The sequence below is a fragment of the Eschrichtius robustus genome, chromosome 6 (assembly GCF_028021215.1).
Source record: "Eschrichtius robustus isolate mEscRob2 chromosome 6, mEscRob2.pri, whole genome shotgun sequence".
NCBI classification, from domain to species: domain Eukaryota; kingdom Metazoa; phylum Chordata; class Mammalia; order Artiodactyla; family Eschrichtiidae; genus Eschrichtius; species Eschrichtius robustus.
The window spans coordinates 65,120,364-65,141,899 of record NC_090829.1 but is presented as its reverse complement, the minus strand read 5'-3'; the positions used below and the strand labels follow the sequence as shown (position 1 = coordinate 65,141,899).

Here is a 21,536-nt window from a genome sequence, read left to right as displayed (position 1 = left end):
CAGATTCTGCCATTGGCGTTCTTTTCAGTGCCAGGACCTTATGGAGTAGGACAGTAACAAACTGTAGTGTGTACAGAACGGGGCAAGTCCCACAGGAGGAGCCAGAGAGTTGACTGCTCAACCCAGAGGCACAACTAAATGGTGGTGTGAGAGGGAGGAGAGAGAAAGGAGTGGGTAAGACTGAGGCTCCGACAGCCTGCCGTCAATCTGTGTACTTCCATTTGTAAGTTGTGTGACTTTGGGCAAGTTACTTAACCGCCTCTGTGCCTCAGTTTCCCCAAAAGTACAGTGAGGGTAATCCTAGTAACTAACTTATAAGATTATCATGAAGGTAATAAATGAGATGTGTATAAAAGCCCATCTGGCAAATGGCAATGTTTAATGCATATGCATGATGATGCTGATGATTATTTATGCACATCATCGTGTACCCAGTGGGCACTTCCCTGGAGGAGAAGGAGGTTCATTCTGTCTGACTTCAGAAGGGAGAATAAGACCAATGGGTGGAAGCAGGAAGGAAGAGAATCAGGTTCAACATTAAAAGACCTCTCAAATAATCAGACCTTCCTAATAAAGAAAGGAATTCCCAGTCACCAAAGAAGCTCACTCTCTACCATTTTGTAGCTGGGGAGACAAGTCATGGGGATGATAAGATATGATAAATTGAGAGCTGCAAAGAAATCAGGAGGTATGCCAAAATGAATGGCAACAAGCCCTACCTTTCTATTACTCATCTGTTAAGAAATCTCTGGAAGTTTGGATTTGTTGGTAACCTCAAAGATAGTGGATTTTTGTTGCATGCTTTTGATTTTTTTTCCTGCCTCACAATAAGCAAGATAAAGAGCTTGGGCTTTGTAGTCAGATTCCCCAACTTTGAATCCCTGCTCTGTTATTTATCAACTGTGCAGTCTTGGATAACTTAGCTTACCTCTCTGGGTAATGTTTTCTTCTGTAAATGAAGTAAACTACCTCCAATCCTGAGGAACGAGGATCAGAGCTAATATCTTTTTTGCTGCATTGGTAAGCATTATGCCAAAGTAGGCTGACTTTATAGATATGTGAGACAGGCAGATTGGAGCCTACTGGCCTTTTGTACCTGGCGGTGATGTAGGTGGTAGAGACTGGATAAAGAAACTCTGCTACATCAGCAAGCACATATGCCAAAATTGCACTTACGATAGAGATACAGGAGACAGGAAAATTCTGAAAGCCATCCAAATCTTAAAGTCTTATACTTCTCACAAGAGGGGTAAAATAAGAAGGGGTAAAATGAAACTTTTCTGTCATTTGTTGAGAATATGCTATGTTAGGTCCTGGACTCAGTGCTCCACCGGATCTTCACAATGGTTAGGGAGGGGCAGGATTGATGATAATGAGGTTGGACTGGAGAACAGTGTGCAGTTGTCTTCTGAACCATTCCTAAAGCCCTTCTAGATCTATAGATGGTTCCTGAAGCTTTGTGCTGTCTCCCCAGAGCCGACCAGGACTGGACCTCCCTCATCCCACTGCAGTGGCCAAACCATTAGGCCAGAGCAACGTTGCCCAAGATTCAGCTTCTGACAGAGGCTGGCTGGTGGCTGATGGCCTTTCACATTCTTCATGAGAGCCCGCACCACACACGCGCGCGCACACACACACACACACACACACGCCAACCTTGGGTTGGGATATACTGAGGACACTAACGGATGAAATTTTCTCTCTGCCCCTCAGTGTGACGGAGTTGGGGTGGACCTGAGCAGCATCTTCCTTGAAGGCATTGCTATTCTCAACATTCCCAGCATGTACGGTGGCACCAATCTCTGGGGAGAAACCAAGAAGAACCGGGCTGTGATCCGGGAAAGCAGGAAGGTCGTCACTGACCCCAAGGAACTGAAATTCTGCGTTCAAGGTAAGCCAAGCATGAGGAAAATTGCTCTAGGTCAGCGGGAGGGATGTTCAGGCGGGTCTGGCAGCAAACTGTATTAGGGTCTACAGCAGGCTCTAGAAGCTTCTACAGCCTTACAAGGACTCGGAGATACACTGACTCGTCGTCCCTGATGCTGCAGTGTTTAATAACCTAGTTGAGAAGAGAAAAGTTACAATAAGGGAGCCCTAAATGACAGTCAGTAGTCAAACTGTGGGCCTCCATGAGGTTAGGAGTCAAAGGCTGTTTGTGTCAAGGTTACCAGTGTCCTTCGGCAGCTAAATCCAATAGTCAGTTCTCAATCTTGATCTTGCCCCATCCGTCAGCAGCATCTGACCCAACTGATCACTCCTTCTTCCTGGAAACACTGTCCACTCAGCTTCCAGGACTCCACACCTTCCTGGTTTCCCACTGGTCACTCCTTCTTAGTCTCTTGTGCTGAGTCCTCATCTTCTCTCTAACCTCTTTATGCGGGAGGGTCCCCAGCCCTCTTCTCTTTTCGGTCTGTACTCACTTCTTTGACGATCTCATCGAGTAGTGAGACTTTATTTAAATACCACGTGAGTGCCAGTGACTCAGCAAGTCCAAAACTGATCTCTGACGTCCCTCCCCCAAACCTTCTCCACCCACAGCCTTCTCCATCTCAGTTGACGATAACTCAAACCTGCCCGCTGCTTAAGCCAAAACACTTGGCACCATCCTCGATTCCCTTTTATCTCATATCTCATACCCAACCCATCCAAAAATCTGTTAGCTCCACTCTTTAAAAATATCTAAGATTCCTACCACCGTGGTCTGAGCCACCATCCCTTGTCCCCTGGATTACTGCAAACCCTCCCAACTGGATTCCCTGCTTCTTCCCCCACCCTCTACAGTCTCTTCTCACCACTGCATCAGAATGCCCCTGGGAAAATATGTCTGTCCGTGCCACTCTCCTGCTCAGAATCCTGCAGTGGCTCAGATTAAAAGCTAAAGCTCTTCATGTGGCCTAGAGAGTCCTAGATGGTTTGGCCTCTCGTCACCTCCAGACTTCATCTTCTTTTACTGCCCCCTCACTCCCTCTGCCTCTGCCACCCTGCCATGAGCCGACCCTTCTTCCTGCCTGGAACAACTGGGTAGTGTGCCTTAGAGGCCATCAACTACCCACCAGGATACAGGACACAGCTTTCTGAGAGTGCCCTTGAAACTACCTTCAGCCCTACCCCTTACCAGCCACTGCCACCAGCGAACCAGACGGGCCTCAATCAAAGTTCCTGGCAGCTCTGCCTCTTCTGTGGATCGGATGAGCAGGCCTCGCTGATCCGCAGGGATTCTCCGTGGCCTGGTGAGCCAGGGTAGGGGTGTGGGGAGAAGCCGTATGTGAGGGCTTTGGCAAAGACCCCACCTGAGGAGGCAGGAGAATGGATTCAAATCCAAGTGCTGGCACTGACCTACTTTTTGGGATGTCGGTTTTCTTTGCCATAAAACCAGCATCTGGTATAAAAGTTTTGATGACTGAATGGATGGGACTGACCAGACCATTGATTTTTAAACCAGACCTGCCTATCGAAAATGAAGTCCTGGGCCCCAGCCCAGAGCTCCGTAATCAATCTCTAGGTTGGTTCCTGGGAATCTAAATTTGTAATGAGCTCCCCAGACGATCTGATGGGCTGCGGAGTTTGAGAACCACTGACACAGACAAGTGTCCAGGAATCTGGGTCTGGGTTCTTTGATGTCCTAGGCGGTTAGTCCTAAGGCTGGATGTGATCCCACCAGTAGAAGGAGACAAAACTTGGCCAGCCATTGAGGGAGTGGTTACTGGCTTATTCCAGACCTACCTATTAAACAGTCAGATTGTCGTATTCTGAAGCAAGGTCATCAAGAGGGGTAATCTCCACACCTGTGTCCTTTAAGAGAAGACTTGGGAATTTTTTTTTCTCTGCTTCCCTCTTAAGTCCCCTTTATTTCAGAGTAAACTTTTCAATTTGTATAAATTATTAAACTGAATAATGTGTTCCTCCTTCCTCCCTTGGCAGGGGAAGTTGTGGGTGCCAGCAGAGGGTGGGGGAGGCACTGGAAGTTGTAGAAAGTTCCTGCAAACTTTCCCACCCCGGTGTTCCCACCCCAGCCGCCACTCTGGCATCCAGGCAGAGCAGAATCAGGGCAGAATCCCCTTCCCCTCAGGCAGGGGCTGGGGGACACTCTTGCTGAGGACGGGCTCTGGTTGGGGCTCAAGGACGATGGTCATCTTCCCTTGTATGTCTTACCGTGTATCTTCCCCTTCTTCAAGCAAGAGTAATGTGTCTGCTGATCGCTCATGACCATCATGTACAGAAACTCTCTTCCCCAAATCCCCCTTTCCCACCCCAAGAATATGCTTTCAGAGCTAAAAATGCAGCTACTTCCTGTTCTTTAGATGAGGACGGGAGCTGATCGGAGCAGAGGCCGAGGAGGGAGTCTTGGCTTCTGGGCTTTGCAGAGAACGAACCTACAGTGCAAGCTCTTTCTTAAAGGGCCATGATCTCCTTTAAGATGAGATGTTAATGAGGAAACGCTAAAGAGGCAACCCATTTTGAAAAGTGAAAAAGCATTGGCCTGGGAGTCAAGAGTCCTGGGTTCCAGTCCAGACTCTGCCTCTCACTAGTGTATGATGTTGGACAAGTCCTTTCAACTTCTTGGGTTTCAGTTTGCATTATCTGTAAAATAGGCGAATCTGCCAATCATACAGGTTCCTGTAGAGCATAGGTTGCTTACAGCTTCACAGAATTAAGGCATGGCCAGGTTTTGGTCTAGTGGACTCCTTGAACAGAATTATATGGCAGGTTTCTTCCTTCTTTCAGTGTGTTTCGTCTCAGTTTATAGGCCAGTGGCTGAGAAGGTAGGGATCTTTCTCTGCAGGCTCTTTATTTGTTGGGATTCATTATTCCTTGGCAGTTTCACTGGGGTTGGAGGTGAGGGAGAGGTCAGAAGAGAATAGTGGGAGGGAGGAGGTTTATTATAGGAAGTGTTAAAGGAAATGACAACAGAAAATGTTACTGTCAAATCTCATCACAGATCAGTCTTTCTCCTTGGAAAAGCAAGCCAAGAAAGAAGGTCAATCAAAATTAGCATGGAATGAGTTCTATAAAACCACTGGCTGATTAGAAAGCAAGAAGTGGTCCTGGGAAAAGCACCAAGTTTGCAGTTGAATGACCTGGGTTTAAATTTAGGCTTTATACTTTCTAGTCTTATAAACCTTGGAAAGTTACCCAACCTCTCTGAGTCTCAGCTTCCTCATCTGTAAAATTGGCATAATAATACCTAGCTTGTCATGATGATGGATGTCAGAGTGCCTGGAACATAGTATAAGCTCAAACTTTAAAATAAATTTTCTCCTCACCTTTAACGCTATGTTATGTTGGGGCATACAGCTGAATTCCTGATTTTGAAGTTCTTAGGTTTAGCATTGCCACCTATCTGCACTATCACTAAGAAAGAGCAGAGATCCTGCCAAACTCCAGCCCAGCCTTTGCCCTAGCACATTAAACCTATACCATCAATTGTACCTACTGCCTCCTTTCCTAGGCCTTTCAAATTTCAAGGATGGAGGCTAGATATTATTCATCTTTTCCCCAGTGCCTGACCCAGTGTAGTTAGTCCAAAAAAGGTTATTGGATAAATGAGAAGTACCTGGGCAATGATTCTTTTTAGTTTTTATAATACCAGTAAGAATAGTGACAGGTATTTATATTTCATTTTGGCTTACAGATAGTTTTGCACATATTAACTTAACCTAACCCTAACCAGAAACCCATGAGCAAGGTTATACCCACTCCCCTCCATGTCCCTATTTCATAGTTGGGAAAAACAGAGGCCCAGAGAAGCAATAGGACTTATACAATTTATGTCCAGTGGTCACATCAGAACCAAGTCCCTGATTCCTAGCCTAGCCCCAAGTGGCTAGTGTCCAACTAGAAAATTTATTTGAGGTCCTACTATGTGTTCTGCACAAGCCAGACACTCAGAAAACAGGAAGCATTTATGTTCCAGTCCAAGGAAAGGCTCCATATACACTTGGTTGAAATTCTGCTCCTCCTACAACACCTACCTCAAGGGCCATCTCCTTCCTAGAGCCTATGGTGGCACCTCTGGAAGTGAGTCTGGCCTCCGAATTCCTAGAGCATTTAATTTGGGCTTCTGTCTTGACAGTACACTGATTATGGGTTGCCTTGTCTCGTAGGCAAGTGTATCCTCATCATATTTTTCTCCTGCCAGTACCTGGAAAATAGGGAGCATGTGTTCTTCACCTCTGTGTCCCCTTCAAAGCCTAACATCCTACCTGGCTCAGGTTGTTCTACAGAAATGTTTTTCGGAGGGAGAGAGAGAGGGGGGAAGGAATCTTGCCTTTGGCCTGTGAGCACAGTGGGCAGTAGATTCTGGAGCTGGACAGGAGCAGACCCTCAGTGAAAAATCTTAAAAAAAAAAAAATAGTCTTATAAAGAGTTCGATGCAAGTATTTGTGAGACTGAGAATTTAGTTTCATGGAACCATTAGAAACTTATTTGATAAGTAAGATGTGCTGGCTGTCTTCAAATAAGTAATTCAAATATAGCCTGGAGGACTTATAGCTGAGAGTCGGTGTAGAGTAAGGGACTGACCATTGAACTAGAAGCTAGAAGACCCAGACCTCCCCACCACCAGCCATGTGACGTTAGTTGAATCATTGAATTTTTCCAAGCCTCCATTTCAACCCTTGCAAAATGGAAACAATTATAATCTCTCTCCATCAGCATAGTCACCTTGTTTTGAGAGTTAAATGAGATCATCCATGCAGAACACTTAGCAGAATGCCTGGAACGTGGTGAGCGCTTGATCAATAGTAATCAGAAAAATTGTTAAGTGATCAGTGGAAGGTGATGAGTATTTAGTATGTGAGAAAAGGGCCAAATTTAGAATTTCACTCTCTTTACTTCTGCTTCAGTAATTTGGTCTGGATTATCTTTAAATTACCTACGGTTCTAACAGCCCACAACTCTAGGGTTACTTGTTGGCACTGTGCTTAAGTGTGTTTGGCTGTTGCTGCCAATGTGGAGGTTCCACCTGAGCGGCTGTCCGGCGAAGCCAGGTGAGGGTAAGGGTGCCGAGCCTTGAAGCACCAAGGGCATGCATGGCACAAGCTAGGTCAGTAGCCCCCCCCCCCGCCCCCGAGGCTAGGGAGCGAAGCTCTGGAAGCTCTGCCATTGGTTCTCTCCAGCCCCACCCTGGATGTGAATGCGGAGACTTCCTACGCATGTTCTCAGACTCTTCTCTGTGCTCGTGTATGCCCCCATCCAGCCTTCAGCCTTGAGCCAGCAGCAGCCTTGAGGCTGTGTCACCCAGAGCTGGCTACCTTACCCTCAGTGAGGTTTCTTAGTCAACCCCGCGTGAACTGAAACCAGGGTGTCCTAGACAAGATTCTAAGCAGAGACGGCAAAATCTCCCCAGACTTCCCCTAGGTAATAATGTTTGCAATTCCTGGTAAACAAAAACAGGGAGATCTTTGGTAGGATATACATCTTGATTCAGTTTCCCAGCAGCAGTGACAGGCTTTCTGTCATTTATTCAACACACACCTTTAAAACACCGACCAAATGCCAGGCACCAGAGCACATTGATGAGCAAAACCAGATCTAGTGCCTGCAGCCATTAGGGAGTGCGGGAACCAAGCCTCAGTAAAACAATCCCACAGATAGGCATGTAATTAGCATCTGTGATAAGCGCTAAGAGGGAGAGTGGCATGGCTACTCAGCACCCCAGCAAGGCCAGCCAGCCACTGCGTGGCTCACAGGTAGGCTCGCTAGCCTGGAACTCAGACCAACCAGCAGGCACTCACACAGGCGCCCTCCTGGCAGAAGCACACAGTCATCAAATCTGCCACCCAGATGCCAGGGTCTTACCTGGGAAGAGGAAAACCCTCCCACTTCAAAGTCAGTTGACACCACTACTTTGCGGGCACAGGGGGTTCAATCTGCCTGTGTGCCCGTGTGGATCTTCACTAATTGCCTGGGTCATACCCTGAATCCCAAAGCCAGATAAAGGGACGCCATCCAGCCGTCATAGATCCACCCTCCCGGGTGGTGAGCCAGAACTCAGATGAGACAATAGGATAATCATGAGTACATGAGTTCATTGCTTCTCAGGGCTCTCTCCTCACTTGTAGGAAACCATAACAGAAAGTGGCCGGTTGGGTTCAGGAGCTGTCCAGGGTTGTATGTTCCCAGTTTTCCCATTTGGTGGAGATCTGACCAGAAAGACAGTCGTAGTGAGCAGTCGCCAGCCATGTACGGCTCATTCGGGTTGAAAAATAGAAATGTTCCTAAGAAGTGTGCATTTCACAGAGGTCTCTCTGGCCAAGGTCTCACCTAGGGACTGAGATGGAGCAAGGCTAGCGACCCCTAAAGAGCCTGGGGGGCACTTGGGGGGCGTGCACTGGGACACCCCTCAGCGCTGGGAAGTAACCATGGCAACACACCAGTCATTCCTCTGCAACAGTGGCAGGCCTACAGAGAGACTCTGCTCTGCTTTTCACAGGAAATCACAGCTTTGTCACTCAGTCCCTCAAGCACCCACGTTGGAATCAACATGCCCCAAACCCAGATGAGGCATTCTCTTCTCCCTCTTTACACACCCTACCCCTTCTCCTAAAGCCCATTGCCCATCCCCACGTTCCCTGCCTTGTTGATGGCATCACCTGTTGCCCAAGCTAGAGACCCAGAGTCACGCATTTCCCGTCACAGCGGCTCGTGGAACTCTCCTGTAATTATTTACTCACATGGTGTCTCTCCCACCCAATGTGAGCTCCTCTGCTCCAGATATCATAGTTCCTTCTACATCCCTGTGCCTGGCACGGTCTCTGAGACCTTGAAAGAGCTTATTAATATTGGTTGACCAAAAGCACCCAGGGTCAGGGGCACCTGGAGCAGTAAGATAGGGAATCGTGTTTGATGGGATGAAATTTGTGTGTGTGTTGCTCGTGAGCAATGTTCCAGAGCTGCTGTGCCAACATCAGCCTGTACAGGAGGCCAGGAGGTCTGCCTTCCATCCTCACTGGTCCCTTCTCCAAGCCCCTATGTGTTCCCAGCTGCCTCTACATCACGCAGTCCCTCCGTACCTGTCAGGGTTGCCTGCTGGACTCTGCGGGTTAGGCTAGGTGTGTTTTTGCAGCTTCCAAATCAAGGCCACACAACCTGATTCTCAGATGCCTGTTTCTGTAGAAACTGTGGTGTTTTCTATGTAGCATTGAAATCCCAGAATCACTGGTCTCTTAGAAATTTAGAGAGCCTTTTGTCCTCTAGATAAGGAGAGGGAGAACCAGCAAGGTGAAGTGGCTGGCCCTTGGCCAAACCCGTACTGAAATGCAGGTCTTTTAGTTCACACAGGCCAGCCCTCTGTCCACTAGAGCAGAGGCTGGCAAGCTTTTCCTGTAAAGGACCACATAGTAACTCTTAAAATAGTTAGGCTTTGTGGGCCATGCAGTCTCGGCTACAACTGCTTACCTCCAACCACTCAGCGTGAAAGCGGCCATAGACCACACGCAAGCGAATGGCATGGCTGGGTCCTAGTCCCCCTTTATTTACACAAACAAGCAGCAGGCTGGGTTTGGCCCTCGAGCCGTGGTTTGCCCATCCCTGCACTAGAACCTCACGTGGTCCACAGCCAGCAGCAAGGGCATCACCTGAGAGTGTCAGAATGTAGGCCAAACCTCCTGAAGCCCAATCTGCCTGTCAGCAAGATCCCCTGGTGATGAATGCTTACTCAAGTTTGAAAAGCACTGCACCGGTGGGCCTGGCTGCTCCCCCTGAGGATGCCAAGAAGATACTTTATAGATAAGAAAAATGAGGCCTAGGGAGATTAATTGACCCATCCAAGGTCACACAAACTGGAGGACCTGGGACTAGAGCCCAAGTCCTAGTATTTCAAACATGGAATTCTTTCTATACACACCAGACCACCCACCCCAGCCTCCCCATTTCTGCCTGTCCCTGACCCAACCTGCATTTACTAGAAGTTCAAGTGAAGCGATCCTTCATTCTTCCCCAGCTGACTTGTGAATCAGGAGGACTCTGCCTCCAGCTGAGTACCCCCCCACACCCCGCCAAGACTGGGAGGGGTGGGCGAGGCAGAATAGGGCCTCCGGAGGCTGTTCCACGTCTGCAGAGGGAAACTTGCTCATACAGGTTCAAGCTGGAGGTAAAATCCAACTGAATTCCTGCCTTAGGAGGTTTGTTGCTCAAAATAGAACCAAAGGACCAAGGAAACTTTCATTTTTCACATGCAGAAGAAACTTCTAGACTGGCTGTCTGGCAGGCCTAGACATCTTAGATTTTTCCCTCTTCTGCTTGCCCCATCTTGACCCACCACCAACTCCTGTTCCCCTGTAGCAGCTTTAATATCTGGCACCTCCTAAGACCCAGCCCACAGCAAAACTCCATACTGGCCACACGCTCTGCACAGCCTGTGCTTCTTGATCTGTTTTTAAGTCGTGCAAAAGTGCTTCATCTTCTTAATTAATCAAAAAATATGTGTTGGGCTGTTGTTTACTGAGCACTTATTTATGAGCCAAGCTGTTGCCTATTTAATTATTTAATCTATTTTATGGCTGAGGCTAATGGGGTTAAGTGACTGGCCGAAGAATACAGATGATACCCAGTAGAGCTGACTCAAACCTGCCTTCAAGTACCGAGTGCTCCAGGTGCTATAGAGGGTGCAAGCACCATTGTGACATGGTTCCAACCTCCAGCAGATCCCAGTCTAATATAAGAAATATATGTAGAACGATCATGTTACCACTGGCATGATAGGCAAGCGCCACGGAGTGGCAGAAACAGAGTACGGTTAGAGCGTGGGGAGTGAGAAAAGGAGGGGCTTTCCTTAGGGACTCAATCCCCAGCTGCCCAGCACTTTGCCAGGCACCTGGGAGGTGATCAATAAATATTTGATGTATGACTGACTGACTGAATGAATGAATGAACAAACAAGATAGAATGTGTGTGTGCCAGTACTTGAAGCCGGAAAGGATTTGAAAGGACAGAATGAGAGAAGAGGCACATGGACTAGAGATTAGCACACAGAAATAGCAAAGGGGAAGACTGGAAGCGTAGAGACCCTTGAGTAGTGTGCCATGGAGTTTGTATATGATCCTTTGAATAATGGGAAGAGATGAAGGGTTTTAAGCCAAGAGCAATAGGATGAGAGAGCAGCACGCAGTTTGGATTCAAGGAAAAGGAAAGGAACTGGCAGCAAGGAGGCCAGTTAGGAGACTGGTGCAGAACACAAGCTTACAACTCTGAGGCCTTGAATAGGAGTCAGTGGCACAAGAGGAAAAATGGACAAAAGCCAACAGGAAGTGGGGGACAGACAAAGGGGACACTACCGTGTGGATGATGCCTCCCTCCCCGCAAACCACCCAACAGGGTCCCCGCTTCTTCTGCCCACAAGCTCAGCCCTCTCCTGTCTGCCTCCACCCCAAAGCCCTCCCCATTACCAGTGGCTGCTGTTGGCAGAATGGATGCCTTAAGCAGGGCCCTGTGTCTTTTCCACCTCCAGCCTGCAGCCAGCACCCATCTCTTCCCATTTTCCGGACAATTCGTCCAACACTTGTTAAGCACCTACTTGAATTTAGCACCATGTGCTAGAAATATTTTGCATTCATCATCTCGTTTCAGTCCCCTACAACACCCCTGAGAGACACTTCATAATTAGAAAAATGAAGCCCAGGGAGGTTAATTGACCTGTCCAAGGCCACAGTAATCGGTGGATCTGGGACTAGAGCCAAGTCCAAGTATACCAAACCTGGCATTCTTTCCATTCACACCACAATACCCTCCCCCACCTCCCCATTTCTGGTTGATCTTGACTCAACAACCAGAAAGTCACAACTATCCTTTAGCTTTGCCTTTCTGGGTACGTGCGTCCCTCTGAGCTGTGATTCATTTGGTGGGTGTCGCTCTCTGTAATGTACCTTATGTGTGTCATGCCTGAGGCTCAGGCTTGAGTTGAACTGGAAGATCTCACAGCTAATTGATTGATTCTATTACATACACTGTATGTGGAATTGAAGCTTCTTGAGCTCAGTGGGCAAAGTAATGCCAGATAATAAACCAACTAGTATTTCACCTTCAGGCCAAGAGAGTCGGCATTCCATTTAACAAGAAGTCTCCCCTGCGAGGAGCTGAGGATAGGCTCGCCCCACTCCACGCCCCCTTCCCTGCACTGAGAGGCCCCACCATGCCAAGATGTTTGGTCTCTGCTTTGAGTCCTTTATCCAGAGCTTATTTTGGGGGTCAGACCGGCCTTGGTTTGAACTCCAGCTTTACCATATGCCAGTTTTGTGACATTAGGCAAGTTCCTCGACCTCTCTGAGCCTCAAGATTTTTTTTTTTTTATGTTGGGATAATAGTGTCTATCCAACGAAGTTGCCACAAAGATTAAAAACGATAAAGCTGACAAAGCTCTAGGTCTGGCCTGGAGTCTGTGTCCAGTAATAGTCATTCTCTTCATGTCCTCATTGGGACCACCAGGGCAAGATTCCTGTAGCTCCACTGCCTCCGAAGCCTTATGGGATATTCTCACTCTTGGTCTTTCTTAGAGGCATGATGATGATGTCAGACCCTCCCTTCAGAGCCATTTCAGGAGACCATTTCTTCCGGGGAAATTCCCCACCACACAACTCCACCAGCACACCGCCCCTCCCCTTCTGAAGCACCTGGCCCTTAGGCATGGAGGGGATTAGGAGCCCCCCTCCCCCAATGTACCGAGCCTTCATCAGAGCCCTGCCAAACCAGGGAAGAGAAAGCCACACAGAATAGAGGCCCCACCACACAAGCAGGCTTTCAGGAACCAGCCACAATGGCCATTGTGAGTGCAAACTCACTCTTCCTCTTGCCTCAGTGTAGGGCTGCACAGAACGTTCTGTCTTCTGCACAGTGTGAGAAGCGGCAAGGCCTGCTGCCAACCTACTCTTGACCCAGCCCGGCAGGAAACCCAGCCTCCACCTTTGTTGGAAGAGCTCAAACCAAACTCAAGGATAGAATGCCCTCACCCCTGATCAAGGAAACATAGGCCCAGCAGAGGAAAGTGACTGGCCCAAGGTCATACAACTAGACAGCTAGAGCAGAGACAGAAACCCCGGCCCCTGCCTGCTGGGCCAACACATTTCCTCTCCCTTCCACCCTGCATCCCCTCTCCTCCTCAGAAAGCAGTGGCTCTGGGCTGCTTTTCCTTCCCGTTTCCATCTGGATCATCCAGAGTCCAAGACCACTCAATACCCTCTGGCCACTTTTATGCCCTGATGGGGCTTTACAGACCCCTGGGAGTGGAAGATACCTGCAAACCAGTGTGACGAGGACACAAAGGAAACACCCGTCAGAAGGGGTGCCCAGCTGGACCAGGGGTGTCAAAGCCATGCCTGTAAGGTCTCCAGATCCTCCTCTGCGTCCTCATTGCTCAGCCCAGGAACAAGGGAAAGCCACCAGGCCCGTTGTGGGATTGTATCTCTCTCTCTCTCTCTCTCTCTCTCACACACACACACACACACACACGCACACACACAGGAACACAAAGGCGGGGAAAGGAAAGGAACTAAAGAACTCATTTCCAAGTAAAAGCTCCCTGTTTTAAAGGAAAAAAGTTGAAATAGGGAGGCTTCTCTTGCCAGGAGGGACAGTCACCCTAAAATCTCAAGGTCACGGTATCTCTGCTCCTCTTTTCCTCAGTGCCCTTCTCCTCTTTCTTTTCCTACCCTCCCCCCCCCATCTTCTCCTCTCCCTCCTCTTCCTCCTCCTGGACTATCTTCTCTGGATTACATTGATTACCATCTGCAGAAGGCCACGCACTTACTATGTAGCACAGACAATTTCCTGAGGACCACCCTTTCTCAAGAAACATAAAATCACAATGACAACCACTGTTTCTTGAGGGCCTTCTGTGTGCTCTCTGTGCAGGCTCTGGATGGCATCACTTCTAAACCTCATCAGCAACCCTGCCAGTGAGGTTACTAGACCTACATTTTCCTGATAAAAGACAGACTCGGAGAGGCTAAGCGACTTCTCCCACAGTAATAGAAGTAGTGAGCGCCGAACAGTAGGCACTCCGACCTAAGTCTGTCCAAAGCCCGTGCTCTGTGCTTCACAGCTTGGCTCACAGTAGAACGTTCTTTACGCTGGGTTTACAGAACGCCAGGAAGTGAGCCCCCTGCCTGCTCCGTTTACCGGCAAGGAGCCCTCTGACTTTATGCTGTGTCTGAGTTAGGATCTCTAGGGAAAGCACTGGTCATAGATTACCCTTCAGATAAGCTATGATTGGGATACCTGAGGACCTGGTGCTTTGAAAGGCCAGGTGGGAACATGGCAGGTAAGTTACAGCCTTCCTTCCTTACTCGCCTTTTTGTGCCCAAGGAAGCCCCAAAGCCCCCTCCATCTCCATCTCCCCACCCCCAGCCTGTTTTCAGGCCGCCATGCTTCTAAGCTGGCTTTGAAGCTCTCTAGCTGGGAGCAGCCTTTCATCTGCACAGACCAGACCCAGTGGGAAGCTTAGGTGGGCTGATCAGTGCCCGGCTTTGTTGGGCTCTGGGTTCCTGAGCCGCCAAGGGCACGTGGCCTATCTCCATGGAAATCTGGAGGCAGGAGAGGAGCCCAAGGTGACGCCTGCCACAGGCTTGGCAGGCCGAGTCTGCCAGCTACCACTCACCCGTCCAGAACCTGGGGGCCGAACCTGGCGTGCTGCAGGGCAGAGCGGGGTTGCATCCTTGCTTTCTGAGGTGAGTAAGAAGGTCCCACAGCCCCTCCCCGTGCATGCCAGCTTCTCAGTAGCCCAGTGATAAGGGACGTTCCTAATTGCTGTTTACTGAGCACCTTCACATTCTTTATTTCTTTTGTCCTCAAAATAACCCATGATGTAGGTTTTATTATTGTCCCTCTTATGGGCAGGGACGTTGTGGGGGGGGAAATTTTGTTCATATGTTGAAGCCCTCATCCCCAGTACCCCGGAATGTGGTTGTATTCGGAGACAGAGACTGTATAGAGGTGATTAAGTTTAAATGAGGCAGTTAGGGTGGGCCCTACTCCCAGCTGATTGGCGTCCTTACAGAAAGAGGACATTTGGGCACAGAGAGAGGCACTGGAGATGCGCATGCACAGAGGAAGGGCTGTGTGAAGGGGCAGCCAGGGGTGGCCATCTGCAAACCCAGGAGAAGGGCTTCAGAAGAAGCCAACCCTGCAAGCTGGAAGACGTACCTTGACCTTGGCCTTCCAGCCTCCAGAACTGTGAAGGAATAGATTTGTGTTGGTTAAGCCACCCAGCCTGCAGGATTTGTTCTGGCAGCCCTAGCAAACTAACAGACTCAGAGAAAACAAATGCCCTGCCCTGTATGGACACAGCCATTGAGCTGTTAGCCCCAAACTCGAGAACTTGTACAGAGATTCTGAGCTTTTTCCTTTATCCCTGTGACGCCATATTTGTCTGTCAGAGGCCACGTATGAAGTAGTGACAAATTTTTGCATTTTGAATTAATCAGACACATACCCCTGTCAGTCAAAGCTTCAGAGCAGCATTAGCTGACTGGTGTTACCTGCTGAACTGATAGGATTCTAGCCCAAAGTAAGCACAGACACCTAACACCTCAGTCCACCTGTGCTGCTGTAACCCAGGTAAAGGGGCAGAGCCCACAGGTTTTATTATGTCACACAGCTGCTCTAGGGTATGGGGCGGCCTTCCTCACCACTGGAATGGGATGGTTCAGAAACTTGCTGGGTGCCATCACATAGTCAGGGTTTCAGCACCTCCACTGAGGGTTGCTTGATTCCGGGGGTAGCCCATTGCAGCCCTCAGACCTGAACCCTGGAGTGCTGATAGAAGGGGAAGCAGGGTGGGAGTGAGATTGAGGGTAGCAAAGCACGCAGCTAGGCTAAGGATCTCCCACGCTTCTCCAGGGCACCACAAGCGAGGAGCCCAAATCATGACACCCACGTCATATCCCTTACATCTTAAAGGACTGAATGTTCATTAATGTGAACCAGCAGCCAAGATGAGTATGAACATAAAAATTATGCATTAAAGAAGAGAGGTGAAAACCAGACTGGGTCATCGTTATCTGTTATATGCAGATTAAATGAGTTAATTCGTGGAAAACCTGTTACCCAGTTTAATCTAGGCAAGTTGTTATCATTATTATTAATCATTATATTTTTCCTCTTTCAGGCTAAACCTGTCAAGGTCTTTGGCACTAAAGCATGTATCTTATTCAATTTATTCAACAAACATTTATTGGGAGCCTTCTATATGCCAAGGGCTGGGCTAGTTGCTAAGGATTCAAAGATAAACAAAACAAGAACACATCCCTGCCTTCAACTCTCAGTGGGGTTAGGAGAGTGATGCGTCCAGAAACAGTTGTCGTTGGGTGAGATCCACTGAGCAGAGGAGCAGGAAAAAGCACACTGCCTGGAGTGTCCCGGGAGGGTAAACAGGAGTTCTCCAGGCAGAGGGATACCTGTGCTGGGAACAGGGCCAGATAGCGAATGACCTTGCATGCCTCACTAAGAACTGAGATGTTGTCCTTGGGCTTCCAGAGGGTTTAAACAGGGAAGATGTGCCCCTTAAATAGGAGCGCTCTGCCAACCTTTACCTATTGGCACTGAGTTCCACCCCCTCCTCCAGACTGTGGGAAGGTCTAAAGAAATAAAAGCAAAATGGGGCTGAGACCAAAGAAGTGGGAAAAGGAACAGAGTCAGGGAAGAGTTTAAAGGAAGAAAAACAGCTGGAGCAGGACGCCCACTTCATCTAAAGCTCACCTGGATTTACGGCCTTTGTGTGGAGGTGTGAAACCATGAGGAACACTGAAGATTGTTAAAGAGGTTTTAACCTGACTATTATGGTCTGGACTCTTGTACACAGCTCTAAGAAGGTAGACAGACAGATAGACTGTTGGGAGTTGCCAGGGTGAATGTGGCAGAAAAGGAAAGCGAACCTAATATGGTTTTGGAGCCCACTCTGTGCCAGGCACTTTCACATACACCTCTGCCATTCAATCTCATAACCACACTTTGAGGTCAGTATTATTATTCCTAACGTCTCCTTTTCAAGCGAAGAAGCTCTGGATCAAAGCAGTCAGGAAGTAACTTGTTTATATTCTTCTTCACTCCAACTCCTGCGTATGTTTTGGACAGTTTTATTGCCTAAGGCTCAAGTTCTCCAACTTGATTCTGAGTGTGCCTCAGAATCTTCCAGAGGGCTTGTTAGAACACAGACTGCCAGGCCCAACCCCCTGTGTTTCTGATTCAGTCGATCTGGGTGAGGCCTGAGGATGTCCGTTTCTAACAAGTTTCCAGGTGCTGCTGATACCACGCTCTGAGAACCGCTGGCCTATGGGGATGATCTACCCAACAACCTAGCCCAGCGGTTCCCAAACTGTCTGCGTTTTGGAATCACCTGGGGAATCTTTAAATCAGCTAGGCGAATACTGATGCCTAGCTCCCAGGCCCATGCATTCTTTTTTTTTCTTTAATTGAAGTGTTGTTGATTTACAGTGTTTCAGGTGTACAGCAAAGTGATTCTGTTATACATAATATATACATATATATATATTCTTTTTCAGATTCTTTCCCATTATAGGTTATTATAAGATATTGAATACAGTTCCCTGTGCTTTACAGTAGGAGGCCCACACATTCTGATTTAACTGGTATGGGGGCAACCTGGGTATTATTATTTTTACCCCCCGCCCCAGGTAATTCTAACATGCAGCAAAGTGGAGGAACCGCTGACCTAGCCGCACTTCTCCTTGACTCTGATCCCTATCACCACCCTCTCCTTCAGCTGCCCACCACTGGGGCCACAGGTAGAACTTGTCATCCTAGCTCTACTCACAGCACACCCTCCCAAACCTTTCTCCCACAGTCTCAGAACACCTGATCCTGGAACTCATCAAGTCTCTCACTTGGCTTCTCCCTTTTCGCCTAGTCCATCATCTCCTTCCCTGTTCAACCTAGATCCTGTGGTACAGTAATTACTGCACCCACCTCTTGCCCACAGCAACACATCAACCACCCTCTTCTTTCTTTGACCATATATGTCTACCTGGGAATGTTTGAGGAGGAATATCTAAATCACACTGCAGGCATGGAAGTCCAGGGAGGCTTCTTGAAGTTGATGGTGCTTGAGCTGGGTTTTGATGAACAGGTAAAAGTGGAAGAGGGCATTTCAAGCAGGGGTACGGCATGGGTAGAGGCATAAAAGAGAGAAACAGTAGGGTTTATTGGGGAGCTAAGTGTTGTTGTATATGTCTGGAGCAGGAACTTAGCCCTACGATGTCAGGAAATCACAGTACAGAGGCAGCCTCTTGTCAGATGGGGGTGGGTCTTGGGCATCATCAAGCCAGGGAACTTAACATCTTTACAAGTATGAACAGCAGTTGATAGGTTTTTTAAATAACTTTTAAATTATAACAGTGATATACACTTATAGGACATGCAAAACACTTAGAAAAGCATAAAGTAGAAAATAATCACTTTTAATCTAATTACACAGAACTCACAACTCTTAAGATTTTAGGGGAATTTGTTCTTTTCTTCCATGCATGTTCTTATATAGTTGAGAACATGCTGTGGAAGTAAGTTTATATCCTGCCTTCACACTTAAAGTTATAACATATACATATTTAGTGTTTTTGAAATCTGTAAACATTTTAATAGCAGTGTAAAATTCTATAGTTTGATACCATATAATTTAACTATTCTCATATAGGTAGAAATGGGGGAGGGGAAGTTTCACTGTAATAAATGACGCCACAAAATTCATATTTGTATGAACTTAGATTTTTTCAATGGTTTCCTGCGATCAATATCAAGAAAGAAATGAATCAACAGTGTGAAAGTTTTAGACGTTTATTACCAAACTTCTAAAAACTTTTCTGCCAGTTTACACTCTGATCGTAGGTATGAAAGCGTGCACGTTTCACCTTCCCTTCCCAGTGCTTGGTGTCATGGTTGGTGCCACTGAAGGGTTTTTGCTGTGGAGGTGACATGAGCAGATGTGCATTTATAAAATCCCATACTGGAGGCTGAATCAAGTGTACCAGATTGGAACTGCTATCGCTGTCCTTGCTGTTCCGCCTTTGCTTCCACATTCTCCTGTTCCCATGTTCCCATTCTTCCTCTTTTTTCTTTCTTGGAGGAAGTGTTTGCTGCACACAGAGCACTGCACAAGACTTTGTTACCAGGAGCAGTGCTGAAAGACCTAGCTCTGTGGTTGCAACAAGTTGGTGCCCAGCCCAGAGACCCTCTTTTTATAGTTCTATGAAAAAAAAAAAAAATCTCTGGATAGTAATTCTCATTAGGGAGAGATACTTTTTATATTTTCCAATGACATTGCCAAGTGAGTTTATTGATAAATTAATTTCCTTGTGCATCCAGTGACTATCCAGTCCTACACACGACCATCCTGTCCCTGGAATGTCCTTGCTCTTTCTCCTTCTTAACCCAGCAAATTACCTTGGCATTCATCTTTCAAGACCTTCCTTAAATGTCTGTGACACTTCCTTCCATACCTTGCCCAGTCATAATCGGTTACTCAGGCCTCCTCGTTCCTATAGTTCACTGACAACATTTTCTACACCTAACGCTTTTCCTCCCTCTTGGCCAAGAGTCCTTCAAGAGTTGAACATTTTGCATTCCCGGTTCTTAACACAGTGTCTGGCACTTGGTTACCATCAGTAACTGTTGAATGATTGAGTGAATTAATGAGTTCCTGTTTTGCTAAGGTACATGGACATTCCATCTTAAATACAAATGAACTGAAGAATGTAGAGACAATATGGAGATGATATGAATTACCAAACCACACTCTGAGTCATTGGTACCTAAGGTAAAGCAGACACGTGGTCTATCAGATGTCCTGATCCTGGATTCTAAGTTCTGAACATTAAATGTTCTGTGTGCCTGGACATCAACTTGTGCTCTGTTCTGTTTCATTTTAACTCCAGATTTAGTTTCTGCATAAGTATCTGTGTGCTAGAGGAAGTACAGGGAATTGAGTGATGCCAGAATTTCCCAAAATGCGTTCCAAAGAAAACTACCAGGGATACCTATAAAACTGTTTCTAGGTATCACACAAAAGAAGAGTCTCATGGTCCAATAAGTTTGGGAAACAAAGTTGAATATATTTCTTTACTACAGAACTTCCTGGTAGGCATTTTAGGAAGTTGAAAGATCAGTTAGGCAATGGTAGAGAAACAGAAGAGCCAGCAAATCTTCCTTCAGTAGTAAACAGGAGTCATTCTAGCCTCTTCATGCCTGGGAAGATTCAGAGTACAGATTCAAAGGCCGAATGGTGAAACATAGAAGATCCTAGCCCCTCCCCCTGCACTTAGCTCCCTGAGTCCCACATTTGTGTAAACCCCTGCCCCTACCCACCCCCCATACTGATGAGATCAGCCTGCATTATGTCTCTTCTAGAGCCAGGAAGCAAGGTAATGTGTGGGAAGTAATAGCTGCAAGGTAATGTGTGGGAAGTGATAACAACTTTTCGAGTTAAAGCCATTCAACAGGAAAATTTGTTAAAAGACCAAGACATTGTAAAAGCTGAAACACTTGAGTCTATTAAGTCCCTTGCTTCTTAGAACATTTTGTTACCAGGGAATGTTTCAAGGAGGGAAAACACTGAACTATCACAGCACTGTCAGATATCAAAGCCTGGTACAGAGAGCAACATTTTACAAGACATCTGTCTCTCTGCCAACAGAGAAACTTCTAAAAAGTTCTACCTCTCTTTCCTCCTCCTTTCTCCTACCCCAGTATGACTCCCCCACTCTCCTTACCCCTAAACACACCCTACACGTCTTTCCTCCCTCCCTTTCCCTCCCCTCCCTCCTCCCCCTCCTCCTCATTTTTCTCCTTCTCCACCTCCTTCTTCTTTTCTCTCTCATTCACAACCCATATTGATTTCACAGACACTGTAAAATGACACATTAAGCTAAAACTATCCAATGGTTATTCAACACACTTTAATAAGAAGGGAACTAATTAAGTGACTAGAGGTTTAGACATTTGTTGTTTACTGGACCTAAGCTCCTTAAGAGAGCCTGGAGCGTTCTCCTAAGCAAACTTTGCCCATTCATGGCTTCTTGTTCCAAATCCAAATGAGATGGAGGGTTTAAGGAGGCAGTATCTTTTCACAGTTGTGAAAAAAGGAGTACCAGAGAAGGAGAATGGGAGTGTCAGCGGGTGTAGAGGGGAAAACCATGGGTGTAGAGAGATTAATGCAGTTTTTGTATCTGTTGGCAGCTGATGTCCATTAGTGATCATTAGGTTAGACTTCAGCGAAGTTTACACATTTGTGGTCAGCCCAATAGTTTGTTTAACTGTCTTCATTAGAAGTATATCCGTCAAGAGGGAGGAGATGTGGGAATATATGTTTATGTACAGCTGATTCACTTTGTTATACAGCAGAAACTAACACACCATTGTAAAGCCATTATACTCCGATAAAGATGTTAAAAAAGAAAAAAGAAGTATATCCGTCAAGAGACTCTTTTTTAGATAACAGTCTTCTAAACAAAAAAGTAAAGACACAATGCTTGGTGTCGGTTTATTTATCTCTTGTAAAAATAAAATACAGTGTGTGTGTGTGGAAAAAAAAAAAA

The 21,536-nt window shown here is 47.0% G+C and overlaps 1 protein-coding gene across 4 annotated transcripts in view; it reads left to right on the top strand.

The window, feature by feature from the left end:
• The window catches only part of DGKG (diacylglycerol kinase gamma), a 158,953-nt gene that overhangs the window by 124,942 nt on the left and 12,475 nt on the right, over nt 1–21,536 (top strand). For all 4 annotated transcript variants that reach the window (XM_068545449.1, XM_068545448.1, XM_068545447.1 and 1 more), the window contains one exon: nt 1,714–1,891. In XM_068545449.1, coding sequence (XP_068401550.1) covers nt 1,714–1,891 — 178 coding nt within the window. The remainder of the gene's footprint in view (nt 1–1,713; nt 1,892–21,536) is intronic.